This window comes from Schistocerca serialis, chromosome 5 (assembly GCF_023864345.2).
Source record: "Schistocerca serialis cubense isolate TAMUIC-IGC-003099 chromosome 5, iqSchSeri2.2, whole genome shotgun sequence".
Taxonomy (NCBI): domain Eukaryota; kingdom Metazoa; phylum Arthropoda; class Insecta; order Orthoptera; family Acrididae; genus Schistocerca; species Schistocerca serialis.
The window spans coordinates 750925426-750947540 of NC_064642.1; the positions used below are offsets into that span (position 1 = coordinate 750925426).

Here is a 22115-nt window from a genome sequence, read left to right on the forward strand (position 1 = left end):
GAACTCTCTTCCTCAATGAACTGAGGCCATTATGAATGCTATAGGCGGTGTTATGGGGTATTGGTGATGTGTCCCCGGGTGGTGACTAATTTCTTGTGCAGTATGTTTGATATACATGATGTCTAGAAATAATTAATGGGTATCCGTATACAATTTGCATTCTGTTGATTCCTGAGTCAAAGGTCTCTTTACCAGAGAGTTTCAGCTCTCCTGACTTGTGTATATATTTAGCCTGTCTACTTGTTTTATTTTAGTCAGATTGGTCAGCAATGAATACTCTTTATGCAGACTTGATGTTTATTGTGAGCTGTGAGGTGCAAATGTTGCATCCATATGAAGTTAATAGATGTCTTTAGCAGCTGCATCAAGAGAGAGTGAAAAAGTCACAATTTCATCTGGAAGTGCTAAATAGTAAATAATCAGACACTTACACTTTACAGCTTAAAATCTTTCCTAGTCATTTCAAGTGAGCAATTTTTGATTGAACAGAATAGCAGTGATTATATGCTATCTTGTTACGTCTGTTTGCAATTTAATCATAAGAAACATTAATTTGGTATGGAAATTACTGTTGTCATTGCATAATGCTTTTTGAACACAGATTATGGTACCCGTGTCTCATATTAGTTTATTGAACGTCAATGAAAGTTATTTTGAATGTTGATGAAAGACAGATATTTTTTCTCACATGGTACTTGAACAATGGAGGGTTATGAGTACACAGAGTCGAGAGTACAAGTCTCGATGGGATGACAAACATTAGACAAGTAAAATACACAGTGTGAGTTTGTATAGTCAAAGTGGTCTCACCAGCTGAGTTCTTGCGTGCCATGTCCTCGGCACTGGAGGTCTTGCGCTGCTCGATGCGCAGGTTGGGGATGTTGAAGGGTGGCACGTGCATGTTATCTGAGCTGTACTGGTGGCGCAGTGGGCGGTGGCGCTCTGGGCTTGGCAGTGTCAGGTTATCCAACTTCAGTTTGTTGCGCTGGTTCCTGTGGACACCGCACGTCCACATCACTACTCGAGTCCTCACTCTCCTCACCCACTCTCCACTGTTGCAGCCTGTGGCTAATGACTTGTTTGTCTATGTGATTGTCATATATACAGGGTGGTCCATTGATAGTGACCGGGTCAAATATCTCACGAAATAAGCATCAATCGAAAAAACTACAAAAAACAAACTCGTCTAGCTAGATGGGGGAAACCAGATGACGCTATGGTTGGCCCGCTAGATGGCGCTGCCATAAGTCAAACGGATATCATCCAAGTGTCCGGACCGTTCGCAGGATAGTTACGTTAATTAAGGAAACAGGAAGTGTTCAGCCGCATGTGAGATGTTAACCATGATCTTCAACAAATGATGATGCCCAAGTAGGTGTTTTAGCTGCTGTCGCGGCTAATCCGCACATCAGTAGCAGACAAACTGCGTTGAGAATGCTACATCAACATCGAATGCACCCGTAGCATATTTCTATGCACCAGGAATTGCATATCGACGACTTTGAACGTCGTGTACAGTTCTGCCACTGGGCACGAGCGAAATTACGAGACGATGACAGATTTTTTGCACGCGTTCTATTTAGCGACAAAGCGTCATTCACCAACAGTGGTAACGTAAACCGGCACAATATGCACTATTGGGCAACGGAAAATCCACGATGGCTGCGACAAGTGGAACATCAGCGACCTTGGCGGGTTAATGTATGGTACGACATGGTGGGAGGAAGGATAATTGGCCACCATTTTATCGATGGCAATCTAAATGGTGCAATGTATGCTGATTTCCTACGTAATGTTCTATCGATGTTACTACAAGATGTTTCACTGCAAGACAGAATGGTGATGTACTTCCAACATGATGGATATTCGGCACATAGCTCACGTGCAGTTGAAGCGGTATTGAATAGCATATTTCATGACAGGTGGATTGGTCGTCGAAGCACGTTCACCGGATCTGACGTCCCCGGATTTCTTGAAGGATATTTGCTATTGTGATCCGCCGACAACGCCTGACAACATGGGGCAGTGCATTGTCAATGCATGTGCGAACATTACGGAAGGCGAACTACTCGCTGTTGAGAGGAATGTCGTTACACGTATTGCCAAATGCATTGAGGTTGACGGACATCATTTTGAGCATTTATTGCGTTAATGTGGTATTTACAGGTAATCACGCTGTAACAGCATGCATTCTCAGAAATGATAAGTTCACAAAGGTACATGTATCACATTGGAACAACCGAAATAAAATGTTCAAACGTACCTACGTTCTGTACTTTAATTTTAAAAACCTACCTGTTACCAACTGTTCGTCTAAAATTGTGAGCCATGTTTGTGACTATCACAGTGCCATCTATCACAAAGCGAAAAAAGTGGTCCAACTAAAACACTCATATTTCTTTACATACTACACGACTATGTAATAAAAAATGGGGATTCCTATTTAAAAAACGCAGTTGATATCCGTTTGACCATGAAAAGTAAATCTAATCTAATCTAACCTAATATGGCAGCGCCATCTAGCGGGCCAACCATAGCGCCATCTGGTTTCCCCCTTCAAGCTAGACAAGTTTCGTTCTTTGTAGTTTTTTCGTTTAACGCTTATTTCGTGAGATATTGTGCCCGGTCACGATCAATGGACCACCCTGTACACAGACACACACACATTATATGTACTGAAAGAAAAAGAAAAGGAGTTGTGCGACATAAACCCAAGTTGGCAGGCATGCTTCTACATATGAAAAATGTCTAGATGCTATTCAGGTTTGCTTTAAAGACACACTGTAACGGTCGTGATTATTATTTATCTTTGCAATTGATATTAGCCAATAATGCCTTTAAGGTGACAAAGACGCCACTATCGACACCTCACTGAGCTTGAACAAGGTCACGTAATAGGGCTACGAGAAGCTGGTTGTTCCTTCTGTGATACTGCAGAAAGACTTGGCAGAAATGTTGCCATTGTACATGACATCCGGCAGCGATATTCTCGAGAATGTACAGTAGCAACGAGACCATGTTCCGGATGGACACGTGTCACTATCGAGAGGGACGACCACCGTGTTCGATGTGTGGCTGTGGCGCCTCATACTGCATCTGCAGCAGCGATGTGAACACCAGTTGGCGCCACAGTGACACAGCGAACTGTTACAAATCGGTTACTTCAAGGACATCTCCAAGCTAGAATGTAATGTGCATTCCACTGACCCCAAACAACTGCCATTTGTGATTACAGTGGTATCAAGCGACAGCTCGCTGGATGATTTCTGTTGTGTTTTCTGGTGAAGGGTGGTTCTGCCTTGGTGCCAATGATGTACATGTTGGTTAGAAGGGGGCAGTTGAAGTCTTGCAATCAACCTGTCTGCGTGTTAGACACACTGACCTACACCAGTAGTTATGATCTAGGGTGTGATTTTATATGACAGCAGGAGAACTGTCGTGGTTATTTCACGCAAATTTTATGTCGGTCAGTTGGTTCGACCTGTTTTGCTGTCATTCATGCGGCATTCCAGGATGTTTTCCAGCAGGATAATGCCCACCCACTGCTGCAGACCCAACACGCTCTACAGAGAGTCGAAATGTTGCCTCGACCCACTCGATCACTGAGCAAATATTGGATATCAATTACGACAACTCCAGTGACAGCCACAGACAGCATTAACCATCCACATTTTGACTGATCCAAGTGCAACAGGCATGGAACTCCATCCTACAAACTGACATGCACAAAACAATGCATGCATGTTTGCATGCTTGCATTCAACACTGTGTTGGTTACACCACTTATTAATGTACCAGCATTTCCCATTTGCAACGGTTTATCTCGCACCTATATTAACCAGTGATCTTGTAATGTTGATCACTTAAATACATAAGTGTATTCTCGAAATTTAATAACTCTACATTAATTATTTTTCGTTGTTGCAATTTTGATAAATGGGGACAAATACCAGGAAACGATCCCGGGAAAATTAGTACCAAATCAGTACCCATTCAGAAACACGTTTCAAGGACGGTACACCCACTAGAAGCTGGAGATGTAAAGATCTTCGTCAGTATAGGTTTCATTGACTAAAAGCACGCAAGGGAACACAGCAGGCAAGTGGAAATGTTTTAGTTCCACACTCCAGAGGGCAGTGAGCTGTAGCTCCATCATGTAGTAGCCACATTACCCTTCGTACCAATGAAGGCACGTCATCCAGCGGGGGCGCCAATGTCACACACAGAAGTGCAGATATGCCTTGATTTTAAGGCATTGTGGGAGAATGACTGGTCATGTGAGGCAGTCGCCCATAACCCTGGACCACATATTGAGCTGAACTGGTGCTGATGGCTTGCTGTCATTATACCATGGCCATTCTACAAAACCCACATGTGGGCGTTGCGAAGGATGATGGTATTGCCTCTCGTAAAGGTAGCCTCATCTGTGAATAGTATGGATGACAGAATTCCCAGCACCAGGGTGACCAGAGTGACTAGCAGCAACAAAACTGTCGCCACAGAGCCAAGTCTGTGAGTAATAAGTTCTGTATGCATTGTAAGTGATACAGACACTGGCAACTGTCGTGAAGACTATTTCACACTTGTTGTCTGGCCTACCCCATGCTGGCAGGCCACCTGTCTGGTGCTGACACTACAGCCACTGTCAAAGATGTTTTATCTCCACCTTCAAGTGGACGTGAATACCGTATGTGCCTACCATATGTCCATATGACCTTTTTTGCTCCTAATCTTCCAGTGATCGTTTCCTACAGTTTTCTCCATTCATCATAATAACTGTAAATTACTACATTTACAAATTTGTCAAGTTATTAGAGGAGATAAAAACAAACATTTTTGTTATGTGACACAGATGTCAAAGGTACAGTTGGGCTCTTGAAGACTTTGATGCTGGACATGATTTTCTTAGCCCAATGTTCACAACTGTTTTGACTTTTTCATTGATAATCAAATCTGATTTACTACAGAATTAAATCCTACTGCTATGAAGGTTGGAATTTCATTACGGCTAGCAGTGGCAACATCGATGGACAAACAATTACATGGTTATTGTTTACATGATTTAGTATTTAGATGAAAGTTTCTACTGATGTTTACAGGTTCTTGAGGGCTGACACTAAATACCTCAAATGCAGATGTATGGAACGCCCAGCATGACATACGCATGCATCCATTCAAATATCAGGGGGTACAAGACCTGTCAGTTATTGACTTTCTCTACTGCGTGCATTTCTGCCAGTGGATTTACATCATTTCTTCTAGACGTGTATTTTGTTTACTGATGAGGGTGCGTTCACAAGGGAAGGAATATTGAACAGCCATGTCTGGGAGTTGGAAAATCCCGAGGCGCCGGCCGGAGTGCCCAAGCAGTTCTAGGCGCTACAGTCTGGAACCGCGCGACCACTACGGTCGCAGGTTCGAATCCTGCCTCGGGCATGGATGTGTGTGATGTCCTTAGGTTAGTTAGGTTTAAGTAGTTCTGATTTCGGGGGGACTGATGACCTCATAAGTTAAGTCCCATAGTGCTCAGAGCCATTTGAACCATTTGAATACTGAGGTGACACACAACTATGTGGGCTGGTATTGTTCACGGCTGAAACCTTTGCCTTACACGCCCGGTGGAGGAAATTACAATACCTTTTACCATGAAATGCTACTGGAAATGCAGGAGAGTGTCCACCGCAAGCAGTCAGACAATGATAATGGTTCCAACATGACGGGACCCCACTCCACTTTGTCGTTGATGTAAGAGGAACATTCAGACATTGTTTTCCCCAAGTTTTTGATTTGTGAGGGATGGGCCAGTATCGAAATCACCACGTTCTCTTGGCCTCAACCCTATGGCTTTCTTTTAGTGGGAGGCGGTCAAGCGTTTAGTTTGTGAGACAACGATAAACACTCCAGAAGAGTTGATTGCCTGGTTGGTTGAAGCTGCAGCCATTATTTGTTCTCAGCAACGTTTCTAAATCAATATTTATCACATGGCAGTTTGGGAACCGTATCTGAACATCACTAGCGTCAAAACTTTATGGTCACTTGAGGGAGGGGGGGGGGGGGGAGCGGTGCGCCTGTGACATTTTTGCTACATAAAAAAGTATTACTTCTTATCTTGTCTAAACGCTCTAAAATTTTGCATATGTACGGTAAATGTTTTACACCCTGTATACTATAAACATAAAAAAGAGAAAATATTGTTTGTTAGTACGTGTATTACAATCGAACGCTCATGTATAGAATAACGTGCAAATAATGTAGACATCAAAAACTGACACTGAAGATGCTTTAAATAAAATGAAAACCGTCTGGTCCTAATAAGACTTTCGACTGTCGTAAATGACAGAAAAATTTCCGTGTTATTTGAACAGAGAAACATTTGTCGTCAGGAGATAATGCAAACCAAGAAGAACGTACTTGGCGGTGTAGTAAAACTATCTGTGTGAATTATTTTCTACAATTGTCCATCAAAACTGTTTAGTTTCAGCGAAAATTAGTTGACGCAGTAGGAGCATTCGTGATTTCTACATTGAAGTAAGCTGTGACTTACCAGGTCATGAAATAAATTGATGGTGACACATCTCTGAGATCATGGGAGAATGAATTTCACGGAATTTCTCGAACATTACGAAATAACGATCGTTTTCGTCGTCGGAGAAGCACCACAACAAGGTACAAATGGTTCAAATGGGTCTGAGCACTATGGGACTTAACAGCTGAGGTCATGAGTCCACTAGAACTTAGAACCACTTAATCCTAACTATCCTAAGGACATCACACACATCCACGCCCGAGGCAGGATTCGAACCTGCGACCGTAGCAGCAGCGCGGTTCCGGACTAAAGCGCCTAAAACCGCTCGGCCACAGCGGCCGGCCAACAAGGTAAATTTGAGGAAAAAAAAATGGTTCAAATGGCTCTGAGCACTATGGGACTCAACTGCTGAGGTCATTAGTCCCCTAGAACTTAGAACTAGTTAAACCTAACTAACCTAAGGACATCACAAACATCCATGCCCGAGGCAGGATTCGAACCTGCGACCGTAGCGGTCTTGCGGTTCCAGACTGTAGCGCCTTTAACCGCACGGCCACTTCAGCCGGCTAAATTTGAGGACTTCATGTGAAGGCTGAGGAGCTTTGTCAAATGGGATGGACAGTGATATGATAACTCCGATTCAGTAACAATGTAGCATGACTGGGGTTCTGCCCGTCGGGATAAGTAAAGACTACTCTGCATGGGAAAAATTTTCGAGTTGACAACAATATCGTTGCATGCGCGACGAAAGTGGCTTAACGACCAGTCTGAAGGGTTTTGCTGCGGTACATTCTTTAAGTGCAAACAGAAATGGATGTATGCCTGTCTCGTACATTGTGCGTCATTGCGCGGAGTAGCTGCGTGGTTAGAGGCGCCATGTCACGGACTGCGCGGCTCCTCCCGCCGGAGGTTCGAGTCCTCCCTCGGGCATGGATGTGTGTGTTGTTCTTAGCATAAGTTAGTTTAAGTAGTGAGTAAGTCTAGGGAACGATGACCTCAGCAGTTTGGTCCCTTATGAATTCACACACATTTGAACTAAAGAGGTTAAGAAACAATGCTTTTACTTGCTAAATTTCATTGTTCTAGTGCACAGTATTACTGAGTAGATCTGATTGAGTGTCCTTTTTTGCTTGGATGAGTCCTGTACACATAAGTTACAAAACTAGCTAGAAGAATGATTAGTTTTTTTGACAGTGGAATGGTGATTCTATATATATTGTAACAAAACAAGACCTACAAATTTGGAATGGCAGTAGAGGGTATCTTGAGAAGCACTACGAGGGTAGGAACTCAGGTATGGAAACGTCGTCCAAAGATACTGCAGAACGTCGAATCAGTAGGGACAGCGCCTGTCACGAGGCTACCCGCCTGGCAGCAAACATCGGTTTGGACGCTGGCGTGTCGTAAGCAGACTCGACGTTGAATCCTAAGCTTTCTGGGATCGCAGCGAGGCTCCCGAGTAAGACTCGTCGGCCGCGGGTCGCAGCTCGTGACGTGAGCCGCCAAGTACCTGACGCTGCCGTTAGATGACAAACTCAGCGAGCTGTTCTTTTCAAGACGTCAAAATGACTGCAATGTATTGAAGTTATTGTCGGACTTGTTACACACACTATCATTTTTGCACTCTTCTCAGTAGCAGGCTGTATAGATTTTATGAGCTTTTATCAGACAAGGGGACTAGACGGACTGGCTATGTTCGATGTTCGATTTCCTTTACGTACATTCATAGAACGTGAAAATCTGTGCCCAGCCATCAGTTTACTAAATCAGTGCGACACAGTTTAAACGGCAAAACATTTCAAAGGTGTTTCGCAGAATGTGTAACGTCGAAGACTGGTCTCTGGTTTGAATCTTCTTAACAACATTCTTTTTCTACTTTTACTCAAATTCTATATTTTTTTCAAGTGGAAATTATAATACAGGAACAATGAATTATAATTTTCTACCGAAAACAATCATTGTTTTTTTTTTTTTAATATGGGTCACATAGAATATGGAATGACTCATATTCTCCAATAATACTGCAGAAAGAATTTTCACTCTGTAGCGGAGTTCTGCTGAAATTGAACTTCTTCACAGATTAAAACCAGATTATTCTGTCAGGTAGTTTCGTCAATAATACTGGTGCATTTCACATGCTCGTTTCTCCATGGAGTGAAGAAAGGAAAAATAGTGGATATTAGCCGTAAACATAGGAGATATAGAGACAAATTCATAGTCGAGTATTATTGATGAATGTAAGTCATTTCACATGTCTGTATCAAATTTCAATTTGTTTCATATGAGCCATAATTTAAAATGATGTTACTTTCATTACACAATTACGGTTCTGTATTTCTTTATTACAGTTTCAACCTGACAAAATATAGAATTTAAATAAAAGTAGAACAAATTACAGGTAATTCGGACCAGAAACCTTACGCACTCAGCTACAGGCATCTACGAAACAGGTGTGAAATGTTTTGCAGCGGAGTACGCGCTGATATGAAATGTGAAATGCTTTGCACTTAACAGCTGTCGGAAATCAACTCATTTTCAGAGGCAACTTGGTTGAGTTTTTCTTTTCTTGAAGAATTGTGCAGCACTGCTTTAGGAGACTGATGTCTAGGCACAGATTTTCAGATCCAATAATATACGTAAAGAAAATCGAACATGGGCAGTTCACAAGGTCCCCCTAAAATGTCACATATACGCTGACAGGTTAAAATCCATACAACCTGCTTTCCGACCGGAGTGCCACAATAATTCAAATACGTTGCAGTCATTATCACATCTCGAAGAGAACGATTGGCTGAGTGCGTCTCGGGAAATACAGATTTTTCACCGTGTGGTTTCCATCTTTTCGCCAGGGTGAAAGTAGATCAGGGGAGAAGAGGCTCTGCGTCGAAGAGAACGTTCACACAGCACTTCTCGAATGGCTCCGCGACCAACGATAGGATTTCTATCGTCAAGGGACTAAGTAACTGGTAGAAGCAGAATATTGTGACCGTTCTTTTCAGAGACTTTGCGACTACGTTGAAAAATAATGTCGTGTGTCTGTGTCACTTTGAAGTGTAGCGCAGCGTTCTATAAAAGTTACTTGGCCTGTCATAGCAATGGGTAATTTACTATATTATAAGTCGCCCCCTAGTCAAAAATGTTGTTATAGTGAAATACTGATTTTTGTATGAACATGAATCTCAGCCTTTTCATTCTCTCTCTCCCTCTCTTGGCCCGCAGCTCGTGGTCGTGCGGTAGTGTTCTCGCTTCCCGTGCCCGGGTTCCCGGGATCGATTCCCCGCGGGGTCAGGGATTTTCTCTGCGCGTGATGACTGGGTGTTGTGTGATGTCCTTAGGTTAGTTAGGTTTAAGTAATTCTAACTTCTAGGGGACTGATGACCGTAGATGTTAAGTCCCATAGTGCTCAGAGCCATTTGAACCATTTTTTTCTCCCTCTCTTTCTTTAAGGCCGGCCGCGGTGGCCGTGCGGTTCTAGGCGCTACAGTCCGGAACCGTGGGACTGCTGCGGTCGCAGGTTCGAATCCTGCTTCGGGCATGGATGTGTGTGATGTGCTTAGGTTAGTTAGGTTTAAGTAGTTCTAAGTTCTAGGGGACTGATGACCTAAGATGTTAAGTCCCATAGTGCTCAGAGCAATTTTCTCTTTCTTTAAACAGTTGTTTATAGCATGTTAACAAATCCGGTTGAGAAACTTAATGATTTCAGTTTTCTACATATATTTTAATCTCGTCAGTGCACTAAATCACAAATTGTGTACTGAAATTTTATAATAAACCTTAAACGTTCCGTTATGTGCTTTCCACCGGAAAAATTTCTAAAATGCTTTTTGGGTGGGTTAAAACATACTTTTGTCTGGTGGGGTCCATACCACAGGTGCAGCCTACAGTTACAAGGATCGTAAATACTGCCCTGTTCTGGGCACGAGCTCCTATCTTGAGTTCGTTCCTCATGATATCTTCTATAATTCCTTAAAATTTGTCAGTATCGACTGGAGTGAGGTAAGACAGCCAGTGTAAAATGTTAACTTTCCTGAACGGACATCGGTGCGAATCTCTAGTGGCGGCGAGGGAGGATTGGGGGAGGGGGGGTGGGAAGAGAGGGTTGGGTGAAGGCTATCTGTACGCACCTGTCGATGTGGTCGAGCATCTCCTGCAGTACCTCGAGGAGGTTGGTGAACTGGTCGAGGTTGAGGCTCGGGTTGACCGTCTGCGGCAGCAGCGACGGCATCACGCGGGTCGCCATCAGGTTCACCGACAGGCCGTACTTCTTGTCGCTCAGCATCAGCCGGTAGATGTCTGCAACACAAGCACCCCTCCTCAGCATGTGCTCCTCTGTTTCACACTGCTCGCTGCTCTGTTTCACACTGCTCGCTGCAATCTCATAGACAAATGTTTGCAAGAGCTGCAACACTGAGAAAGGATGAATCCTAACTCAGATATCTAGAACACTACATCTACACGTACACTCCGTAAGATACCTAAGTGTGTATCACTCCCCCCCCCCCCCCCCCCCCCTCTTTTCCTGTTCCCATCACAAATGGTACGTAGGAACACGATCGTTGCTAGGCCTCCATGTAAGCTCGAATGTCTCTAATGTTACCTTCAAGATCTTTTTTCGAGATATACCTAGGAGAAGATAATACAGTGGTCGACCCTTCTAGGAGCGTACACTCCTGGAATTTTTATAGTAAACAGTAACGTGATTTAGAACACCTCCACGGCAGTGATGCCACAGGAGCTGGATGACCATATCCGTGAGTCCTCCATTCTAATTAAACAAACCTGTGACAAAACAAGCGTCTGATTTTCGGATATACTTGATTTCCTCTATCAGTTATATATGGGAAGGATCGAAACAAGGTCCCTGGGCTTAACGAAATTCCATTAGAACTGCAGATATGAGAGAGTCAGCCATGACAAAACTCTTTCATCTGGTGTACGGTATGAGACATCAGAAACACCGCCAAATTTCAAGAAGAAGGTAATACAATGTCATAAAGAACAGTAAAAAAAACGACGCACCTCAAAGGAGTTATCCGAATGGGACGGAAATCGGTAGACTGATATGCATGTACAGACAAACAAATGATTATAATTCCAGAAAAATGGGATGATTTATTGAAGAGAAAAAGCGTCACAAATTGAGCAAGCCAATAACGCGTTGGTTCACCTCTGGCCCTCATGCACGCAGTTACTCGGCTTGGTATTGATTGACAGAGTTGTTGGATGTCCTCCTAAGGGATATCGTGTCAGATTCTGTCCGACTAGCGCGTTAGATCGCCAAAGTCCCGAGCTGGTTGGAGGTCCCTGCCCATAATGCTCCAAACGTTCGCAATTGAGAGACCTGGCGATCTCGTTGGCCAGGGGAGGGTACGGGAATCTCGAAGACAAGCAGTCTCTTGCCGTGTGCAGGTGGACATTATTCTGCTGAAATGTAAGTTCAGGATGGCTTTCCATGAAGGGCAACCAAAGGGGAGTAGAATATCATCGATGTACCACCGAGCTGTAAGGGTGTCACGGATGACAACCAAAGAGCTCCTGCTATGGACAAATGGCACCACAGACAGTCACTCATGGTTATCGGGCCATATGGCAAGCGACAGTCAGGTTGGTATCCGACAGTTGTCTGGGCGTCTCCAGACACGTCTTCGGCCTGGAATCTCATTGACTGCAGTAGGATTATCTTCAGTGATGACTCCCGCTCCAAACTGAGCAATGATGCTCGGCGGAAGCGTGTCTGAAGACGTCCTTGACAGCTGTGGGATACCAACATGATTGTTTGCTGAACTACACGATTCACTTTTTTTACGTTCACCTTGATTATATACCTGAAATTTTGATTAATGTCACTGACGAACAAGGTGAATACTTTCACGAAGACATAATGACGATATCAGGGCCACTTGACTAGCAATATGGTTGGATACTACTGCTGATCACTTCACCGAGCAGCAGAACAATCAGTTCACTGGAGGAAAGCCGTAATAGATGCTTTATGGGCAGAGAAATGAAATAATCATCAGCTGACACGTGATACTCACTTAATCAAGAGGTTCCTGTTGAAAAAATTAAATTAGTGTTATAAAATTTCCATTTTATAACGATGTCATATTGTGACAAAACTACGTGACAGGAAAATCAAACTGAGGTGAGACATTGATTCTGTGCCCAAAACGCTAAGGAATTAATCTCTCACATGACAGCCGGCCGTGTGGCCGAGCGTTTCTAGGCGCTACAGTCTGGAACCGCGCGACCGCTACGGTCGCAGGTTCGAATCCTGCCTCGGGCATGGATGTGTGTGATGTCCTTAGGTTAGTTAGGTTTAAGTAGTTCTAAGTTCTAGGGGACTGATGACTTCAGCAGTTAAGTCCCATAGTGCTCAGAGCCATTTGAACCATTTTTTTGTCACATGACAAATAGTGGTAATAATATTTTTTCGTTGCCCTGTGTAATTACACATTTTAACTGACAGGCGAACTGGTTCTTGATTTCAAATCTAATTTTCCTGGGTGTAGCGTGTGACTAATTACGTTGATACAGTTATACTTCGTACACTGAGCTGCTACTTGCGAAACAATTCTTGGTGTCATGTCTTTAAAAGTGATGATCGGTAATGTGGTGAACCACCTCCATATACCCCAGTGATTCCCAAAGTGGTCTGTATCGAGCTCCACGATCGATTCCACCTTCGATGGAGAAAAAGGGGTGCATTATATGCACTGAGGACAAAAATTAAGATATCTAGGAAAATTTGATAAGACACGTCAACCACAGTCAACCCCCAGAGCTCTGCTACGCCTTGCCATTCTCTGCGAAGCAGAAAGAGTATTTTATGCTGCGTGTGATGGGCCAGGAACCGCTTCGTCACACATCAAGAGATGTGTTAATTTTGAACACGACACAAACGGCACAACAAGGGCGGTCCACGAGAGTGGATCCCATTTAGGCAGGTTGCAACCAGAATTCCAGATTCTTCTCACAGAGTTGAAGCTCGCCCCTAAGTGTGTCACTGTTTGTCTCATCTGCTGAGAGAGGGGTGGAGCAAATTTTCATTTTCGTTCTCCTGCAGGCAACATAATGCGACATTATTAACAATTTTGCTAGCTTCACTTCATTAGTACTGTCCATAGTCCTTCTTCGAGGAGTAGAAAGCGTATCTGGCACAGCCGGTGTTGGGCCTATAACCGTTTTGTCACACATCAAGAGATGTAATAAACTTGAACATGACACAAATGGCACAACAATGGAGACATACGGAAAACTGCAAGCTATCAAGGAACAACTGAATTTGTCAGCCATTGAAGAGGTTTTAAAAACTGCTCTACACAAACCTGCTTATGATACACCTGTACACAAAAGAATACCTTTGAGCAGCAACACATTTCAAAGGCGTACTGCTGAAATGAGTTCTGATGCTGAAAGCATATTGTGTAATTATCCATTTCTCCATACAGCTGAGCGAATCAGCTTGCCTGATAATGATGCATTTTTACTGGCAATGTTCGTTTTGTTGTTGTTGTGGTCTTCAGTCCTGAGACTGGTTTGATGCAGCTCTCCATGCTACTCTATCATGTGCAAGCTTCTTCATCTCCCAGTACCTACCGCAACCTACATCCTTCTGAACCTGCTTAGTGTATTCATCTCTTCGTCTCCCTCTATGATTTTTACCCTCCACGCTGCCCTCCAATAGTAAATTGATGATCCCCTGATGCCTCAGAACATGTCTTACCAACCGATCCCTTCTTCTAGTCAAGTTGTGCCACAAACTTCTCTTCTCCCCAATCCTATTCAATACTTCCTCATTAGTTATGTGATCTACCCATCTAGTCTTCTTCTGTAGCACCACATTTCAAAAGCTTCTATTCTCTTCTTGTCCAAACTATTTATCGTCCATGTTTCACTTCCATACATGGCTACATCCATACAAATACTTTCAGAAATGACTTCCTGACACTTAAATCTATACTCGATGTTAACAAATTTCTCTTCTTCAGAAACGCTTTCCTTCCCATTGCCAGTCTACATTTTATATTCTCTCTACTTTGACCACCATCAGTTATTTTGCTCCGCAAATAGCAAAACACATTTACTAATTTAAGTGTCTCATTTCCTAATCTAATTCCCTCAGCATCACCCGACTTAATTCGACTACATTCCATTATCCTCATTTTGCTTTTGTTGATGTTCATCTTATATCCTCCTTTCAAGACACTATCCATTCCGTTCAACTGCTCTTCCAAGTCCTTTGCTGTCTCTGACAGAATTACAATGTCATCGGCGAACCTCAAAGTTTTTATTTCTTCTCCATGGATTTTAATACATACTCCGAATTTTTCTTTTGTTTCCTTCACTGCTTGCTCAATATACAGATTGAATAACATCGGGGAGAGACTACAACCCTGTCTCACTCCCTTCTCAACCACTGATTCCTTTCATGCCCCTCAACTCTTATAACTGCCATTTGGTTTCTATACAAATTGTAAATAGCCTTTCGGTCCCTGTATTTTACCCCTGCCACCTTCAGAATTTGAGAGAGAGTGTTCCAGTCAACATTGTCAAAAGCTTTCTCTAAGTCTACAAATGCTAGAAACGTAGGTTTGCCCTTCCTTAATCTAGCTTCTAAGATAAGTCGTAGGGTCAGTATTGCCTCACGTGTTCCAACATTTCTACGGAATCCAAACTGATCTTCCCCGACGTCGGCTTCTACTAGTTTTTCCATTTGTCTGTAAAGTATTCGCGTTAGTATTTTGCAGCTATGACTTATTAAACTGATAGTTCGGTAATTTTCACATCTTTCAACACCTGCTTTCTTTGGGATTGGAATTATTATATTCTTCTTGCAGTTTGAGGGTATTTCGCCTGTTTCATACCTCTTGCTCACCAGATGGTAAAGTTTTGTCAGGACTGGCTCTCCCGAGGCCGTCAGTAGTTCTAATGGAATGTCGTCTACTCCGGAGGCCTTGTTTCGACTCAGGTCTTTCAGTGCTCTGTCAAACTCTTCACGCAGTATCGTATCTCCCATTTCATCTTCATCTACATCCTCTTCCATTTCCATAATATTGTCCTCAAGTACTTCGCCCTTGTGTAGACCCTCTATATACTCCTTCCACCTTTCTGCTTTCCCTTCTATGCTTAGATCTGGGTTTCCATCTGAGCTCTTGATGTTCATGCAAGTGGTTCTCTTTTCTCCAAAGGTCTCTTTAATTTTCCTGTAGGCAGTATCTATCTTAACCCTAGTGAGATAAGCCTCTACATTCTTATATTTGTCCTCTAGCCATCCCTGCTTAGCCATTTTGCACTTCCTGTCGATCTCATTTTTGAGACGTTTGTATTCCTTTTTGCCTGGTTCATTTACTGCATTTTTATATTCTCTCCTTTCATCAATTAAATTCAATATATCCTCTGTTACCCAAGGATTTCTATTAGCCCTCGTCGTTTTACCTACTTGACCCTCTGCTGCCTTCATCCCTGAGAGTTACCCATTCTTCTTCTACTGTATTCTTTCCCCCATTTCTGTCAATTGTTCCCTTATGCTCTCCCTGAAACTCTGTACAACCTCTGGTTCTTTCAGTTTATCCAGGTCCCATCTCCTTAAATTGCCACCTTTTTGCAGTTTCTTCAGTTTTAATCTACAGATCATAACCAATCGAGTGTGGTCAGAGTCCACATCTGCCCCTAGAAATGTCTTACAATTTAAAACCTGGTTCCTAAATCTCTGTCTTACCATTATATAATCTATCTGAAACCTTTTAGTATCTCCAGGGTTCTTCCATGTATACAACCTTCTTTCGTGATTCTTGAACCAAGTGTTAGCTATGATTAAGTTATGCTCTGTGCAAAATTCTACCAGGCGGCTTCCTCTTTCATTTCTTAGCCCCAATCCACATTCACCTACTACGTTTCCTTCTCTCCCTTTTCCTACTACCGAATTCCAGTCACCCATGACTATTACATTTTCGTCACCCTTCACTATCTGAATAATTTCTTTTATTTCATCATATATTTCTTCATCATCTGCAGAGCTAGTTGGCATATAAACTTGTACTACTGTAGTAGGCATGGGCTTCGTATCTATCTTTTCCACAATAATGCGTTCACTATGCTGTTTGTAGTAGCTTACCTGCTTTCCTATTTTCCTATTCATTATTAAACCTACTCCTGCATTACCCCTGTTTGATTTTGTGTTTATAACCCTGTAGTCACATGACCAGAAGTCTTGTTCCTCCTGCCACCGAACTTCACTAATTCCCTCTATATCTAACTTTAACCTATCCATTTCCCTTTTTAAATTTTCTAACCTACCTGCCCGATTAAGGGATCTGACATTCCACGCTCCGATCCATAGAACACCAGTTTTCTTTCTGCTGATAACGACGTCCTCTTGAGTAGTCCCCACCCGGAGATCCAAATGGGGGACTATTTTACCTCCGGAATATTTTACCCAAGAGGACGCCGTCATCATTTAACCATACAGTAAAGCTGCACGGCCTCGGGAAAAATTACGGCCGTAGTTTCCCCTTGCTTTCAGCCGTTCGCAGTACCAGCACAGCGAGGCCGTTTTGGTTAGTGTTACAAGGCCAGATCAGTCAGTCATCCAGACTGTTGCCCTTGCAACTACTGAAAAGGCTGCTGCCCCTCTTCAGGAACCACACGTTTGTTTGGCCTCTCAACAGGTACCCCTCCGTTGTGGTTGCACCTACGGTACGGCTATCTGTATCGTTGAGGCACGCAAGCCTCCCCACCATCGGCAAGGTCCATGGTTCATGGGGGGGGGGGGGGGTTAGTTTTTTTTTCTGGTCATCAGGCTACTGACTGGTTTGATGCGGCCCGCCACGAATTCCTTTCCTGTGCTAACCTCTTCATATCAGAGTAGCACTTGCAACCTACGTCCTCAATTATTTGCTTGACGTATTCCAATCTCTGTCTTCCTCTACAGTTTTTGCCCTCTACAGCTCCCTCTAGTACCATGGAAGTCATTCCCTCATGTCTTAGCAGATGTCCTATCATCCTGTCCCTTCTCTTTATCAGTGTTTTCCACATACTCCTTTCCTCTCCGGTTCTGCGTAGAACCTCCTCGTTCCTTACCTTATCAGTCCACCTAATTTTCAACATTCGTCGATAGCACCACATCTCAAATGCTTCGATTCTCTTCTGTTCCGGTTTTCCCACAGTCCATGTTTCACTACCATACAATGCTGTACTCCAGACGTACATCCTCAGAAATTTCTTCCTCAAATTAAGGCCGGTACTTGATATTAGTAGACTTCTCTTGGCCAGAAATGCCTTTTTTGCCATAGCGAGTCTGCTTTTGATGTCCTCCTTGCTCCGTCCGTCATTGGTTATTTTACTGCCTAGGTAGCAGAATTCCTTAACTTCACTGACTTGGTGACCATCAATCCTGATGTTAAGTTTCTCGCTGTTCTCATTTCTACTACTTCTCATTACCTTCGTCTTTCTCCGATTTACTCTCAAACCATACTGTGTACTCATTAGACTGTTAATTCCGTTCAGCAGATCATTTAATTCTTCTTCACTTTCACTCAGGATAGCAATGTCATCAGCGAATCGTATCATTGATATCCTTTCACCTTGTATTTTAATTCCACTCCTGAACCTTTCTTTTATTTCCATCATTGCTTCCTCGATGTACAGATTGAAGAGTAGGGACGAAAGGCTACAGCCTTGTCTTACACTCTTCTTAATACGAGCACTTCGTTCTTGATCATCCACTCTTATTATTCCCTCTTGGTTGTTGTACGTATTGTATATGACCCGTCTCTCCCTATAGCTTACCCCAACTTTTTTCAGAATCTCGAACAGCTTGCACCATTTTATATTGTCGAACGCTTTTTCCAGGTCGACAAATCCTATGAAAGTGTCTTGATTTTTCTTTAGCTTTGCTTCCATTATTAGCCGTAACGTCAGAATTGCCTCTCTCGTCCATTTACATTTCCTAAAGCCAAACTGATCGTCACCTAGCACATTCTCAATTTTCTTTTCCATTCTTCTGTATATTATTCTTGTAAGCAGGTTCGATGCATGAGCTGTTAAGCTGATTGTGCGATAATTCTCGCACTTGTCAGCTCTTGCCGTCTTCGGAATTGTGTGGATGATGCTTTTCCGAAAGTCAGATGGTATGTCGCCAGACTCATATATTCTACACACCAACGTGAATAGTCGTTTTGTTGCCACTTCCCCCAATGATTTTAGAAATTCTGATGGAATGTTATCTATCCCCTCTGCCTTATTTGACCGTAAGTCCTCCAAAGCTATTTTAAATTCCGATTCTAATACTGGATCCCCTATCTCTTCTAAATCGGCTCCTGTTTCTTCTTCTATCACATCAGACAAATCTTCACCCTCAGAAAGGCTTTCAATGTATTCTTTCCACCTATCTGCTCTCTCCTCTGCATTTAACAGTGGAATTCCCGTTGCACTCTTAATGTTACCACCGTTGCTTTTAATGTCACCAAAGGATGTTTTGACTTTCCTGTATGCTGAGTCTGTCCTTCCGACAGTCATATCTTTTTCGATGTCTTCACATTTTTCCTGCAGCCATTTCGTCTTAGCTTCCCTGCACTTCCTATTTATTTCATTCCTCAGCGACTTGTATTTCTGTATTCCTGAAGTATTTCTTCTGTTACCCATGGTTTCTTCGCAGCTACCTTCTTTATACCTATGTTTTCCTTCCCAAGTTCTGTGATGGCCCTTTTTAGAGATGTCCATTCCTCTTCACCTGTACTGCCTACTGCGCTATTCCTTATTGCTGTATCTATAGCGTTAGAGAACTTCTAACGTATCTCGTCATTCCTTAGTACTTCCGTATCCCACTTCTTTACGTATTGATTCTTCCTGACTAATGTCTTGAACTTCAGCCTACTCTTCATCACTACTATATTGTGATCTGAGTCTATATCTGCTCGTGGGTACGCCTTACAATCCAGTATCTGATTTCGGAATCTCTGTCTGACCAGTATGTAATCTAATTGAAATCTTCCCGTATCTCCCGGCCTTTTCCAAGTGTACCTCCTCCTCTTGTGATTCGTGAACAGGGTATTCACTATTACTAGCTGAAACTTGTTACAGAACTCAATTAGTCTTTCTCCTCTTTCATTCCTTGTCCCAAGCCCATATTCTCCTGTAACGTTTTCTTCTACTCCTTCCCCTACAACTGCATTCCAGTCGCCCATGACTATTAGATTTTCGTCCCCCTTTACATGCTGCATTACCCTTTCAATATCCTCATACAATCTGTTCGTCTTCAGCTTTGTTATGGACCAAGAAATCAATGAATAACTGGTCTTCGCGAAAAGTGTGACACCAGACACCAAAGATGAATCAATATTTAATGTTTTGAAAGATTATTTCATGGAAAAAGCGATCCATTTGTGCAACATAATATTAGGGATAGAAGATGGAGCACCAGCCGCATACGGGCGCTGTCGTGGATTTATAAACCATGTAAAACTAAATGCGCTGGGGATGATTGCAATATATTGCGTCGTCTATCAACAACATTTATCTGTTAAAAATCTAGGTGGTAGATTGAATCAGTCTTTTGAATTTTTCGTTAATGTAGTAAACAAAATTCAAAGCAAAGCGTTGAATTCTAGATTATTTACGCGGTTATATGAAGAAAATGATGAGAGCTTCGATTCATCGCTCCTCACTGATGTGCACTGACTGTCAAAAGGCTTATGATTGACAAGATTTTTCTCACCTTTTGATACTGTGTTAGAATTTTTGGATGCGACAGATCCAATTTTAAAAGAAAATTTAATCACGTGGAAACGTGCCATTGTTTATTAAACATATTTGCTCATTAAATTTAATGAGGTTAACATGCAATTACATGGTGAAACACAAAATTTAATAAATACAAAGTCCATCGTTTCAGCTTTTCTTGCCAGAATGAAACTAATGAAGCAAAATATTGGCTGGCGCGAATTTTCTCAATTTATCATAGACAAACTGCCAGTATGATGATGTTTCAAGCTACATTTAAATGTTCTTCTCACACACTTTGAAACTAAGTTTGAAGGTGTTTTGACTATGGAAATACAGTGTATTATCAGTCCATAAAGTGATATTGAGGAAAGGGATGTCGTATTGCATGAAGAACTAATCGGAATAAGCACTAACGAAGAACTCAAGGTACTGTTTGGAAAGGGGTATCAGCAATTCTGGCTTCAGAGAGAGACATACCTGTTAGTTATCGCATAGGCCTATTGGGCTGTTATAGACTACCGCAAGAATGTTTTGATAACTTTTCAGCCTTCATACCTCGTGCAAAGCGGTTTCAGCACGGTTGCCAATCTTCTTTCACACAAATATAAAGAAACGCATTGTAAGTCACTGAATCAATGACCGAAGAGATTTAATGTTAAACTAACTAAATTGACACCGAATACTTAAAATTTGCTAATGAAGTACCAGATTCATCCCTCCCTTTAAAAGCATTTATATATTAATTCTATTAGATTTGCATTTTGTGTCGTTTAGTTAAATAAATGCATAAAACTTGCATTTTTATTTTTTAAGTTTTTCACTCTGAACTTCTACAGTTAAACCTATCAAAGCGAGTAGAACTGTATCAGTCTTAAAAAACACGTTTCAAGTTGATGAATTTGTAGAAATTTAATGTATGAAAGAGAGGTAGTCTACTCTACGAGACAAAACATTTGGGGACATCAGATACACACCACTTTGTAATTTTGTGAGTTCTGGGACTCTAACCCAAACACGTCCAGTTGATGGATTGACCGTACTTACGAAAACATTTGCAAATGACGTGACAGACAACACTGGCGACAATCGAAACTAAATAAGGGGATGTTTTCATCCATACAATGACAGCCAATGTCGTAAAAGAACATCTTTCGGACAGTTTATCACGGTGTTGATATTAGTAGTGTATTTTCTACCGCATTAGTGTTTTCTAAAACAGATATGTTAAAAAGTAGTTATAAATTTGACCGAGATAACTACATGGCCCACGGAGCAATGTTTACTCTGTTTCTTCTTTCCCATTTAGTTTCAGAACTGTCTCTCTGATTATCTAGCTGCTAACAAGTAAATCTAGCTGTTTAATTGGGCAGCAGCTGTTTCCTCGGCATACAATTCCATCTGGCACCACATTCGCGTTAGTTGTGCGAGCACGTCGCAGTCCGCGTTGTGTAACTAACATCCCATGAACGGAGATCGAAAAATAGTGTTAACGTGGAAACCAACAGCTGCCAATAAGCCGATAACTCAACAGGCGCTGGTAAAATGTACACACGAGCCGGCCGCTAATTACGATTTACTGATCACAAATGGAGACTCACCCCTGCGGCAGGCACCAACATGGAACACGATTGTCTGTTTTAGTTTATTAAAAGAATTTTGAAAGAACGCAATTCGCTTCCAAAAAAAGAAAAGAAATAAATAAATTAGGCTTTAAATGTCTATCAGAAGTTTCAAACATGGTCTCGTAAAAGTAATAGTATGGGATTAGAAATAAGAGATGGAATTTACCTACATCATTTATTGTTTGTTGATGATCAAGTAGTCGTAGCACAAGATGGGGAGGATGCTAATTATATGTGCAACA

The 22115-nt window shown here is 42.2% G+C and overlaps 1 protein-coding gene across 1 annotated transcript in view; it reads right to left on the reverse strand.

The window, feature by feature from the left end:
- The window catches only part of LOC126481576 (SCY1-like protein 2), a 691940-nt gene that overhangs the window by 124128 nt on the left and 545697 nt on the right, over positions 1 to 22115 (reverse strand). The window contains exons 9-10 of the mRNA XM_050105436.1: positions 10651 to 10819; positions 811 to 992 (exon numbers count right to left, since the gene is read on the reverse strand). Coding sequence (XP_049961393.1) covers positions 811 to 992; positions 10651 to 10819 — 351 coding nt within the window. The remainder of the gene's footprint in view (positions 1 to 810; positions 993 to 10650; positions 10820 to 22115) is intronic.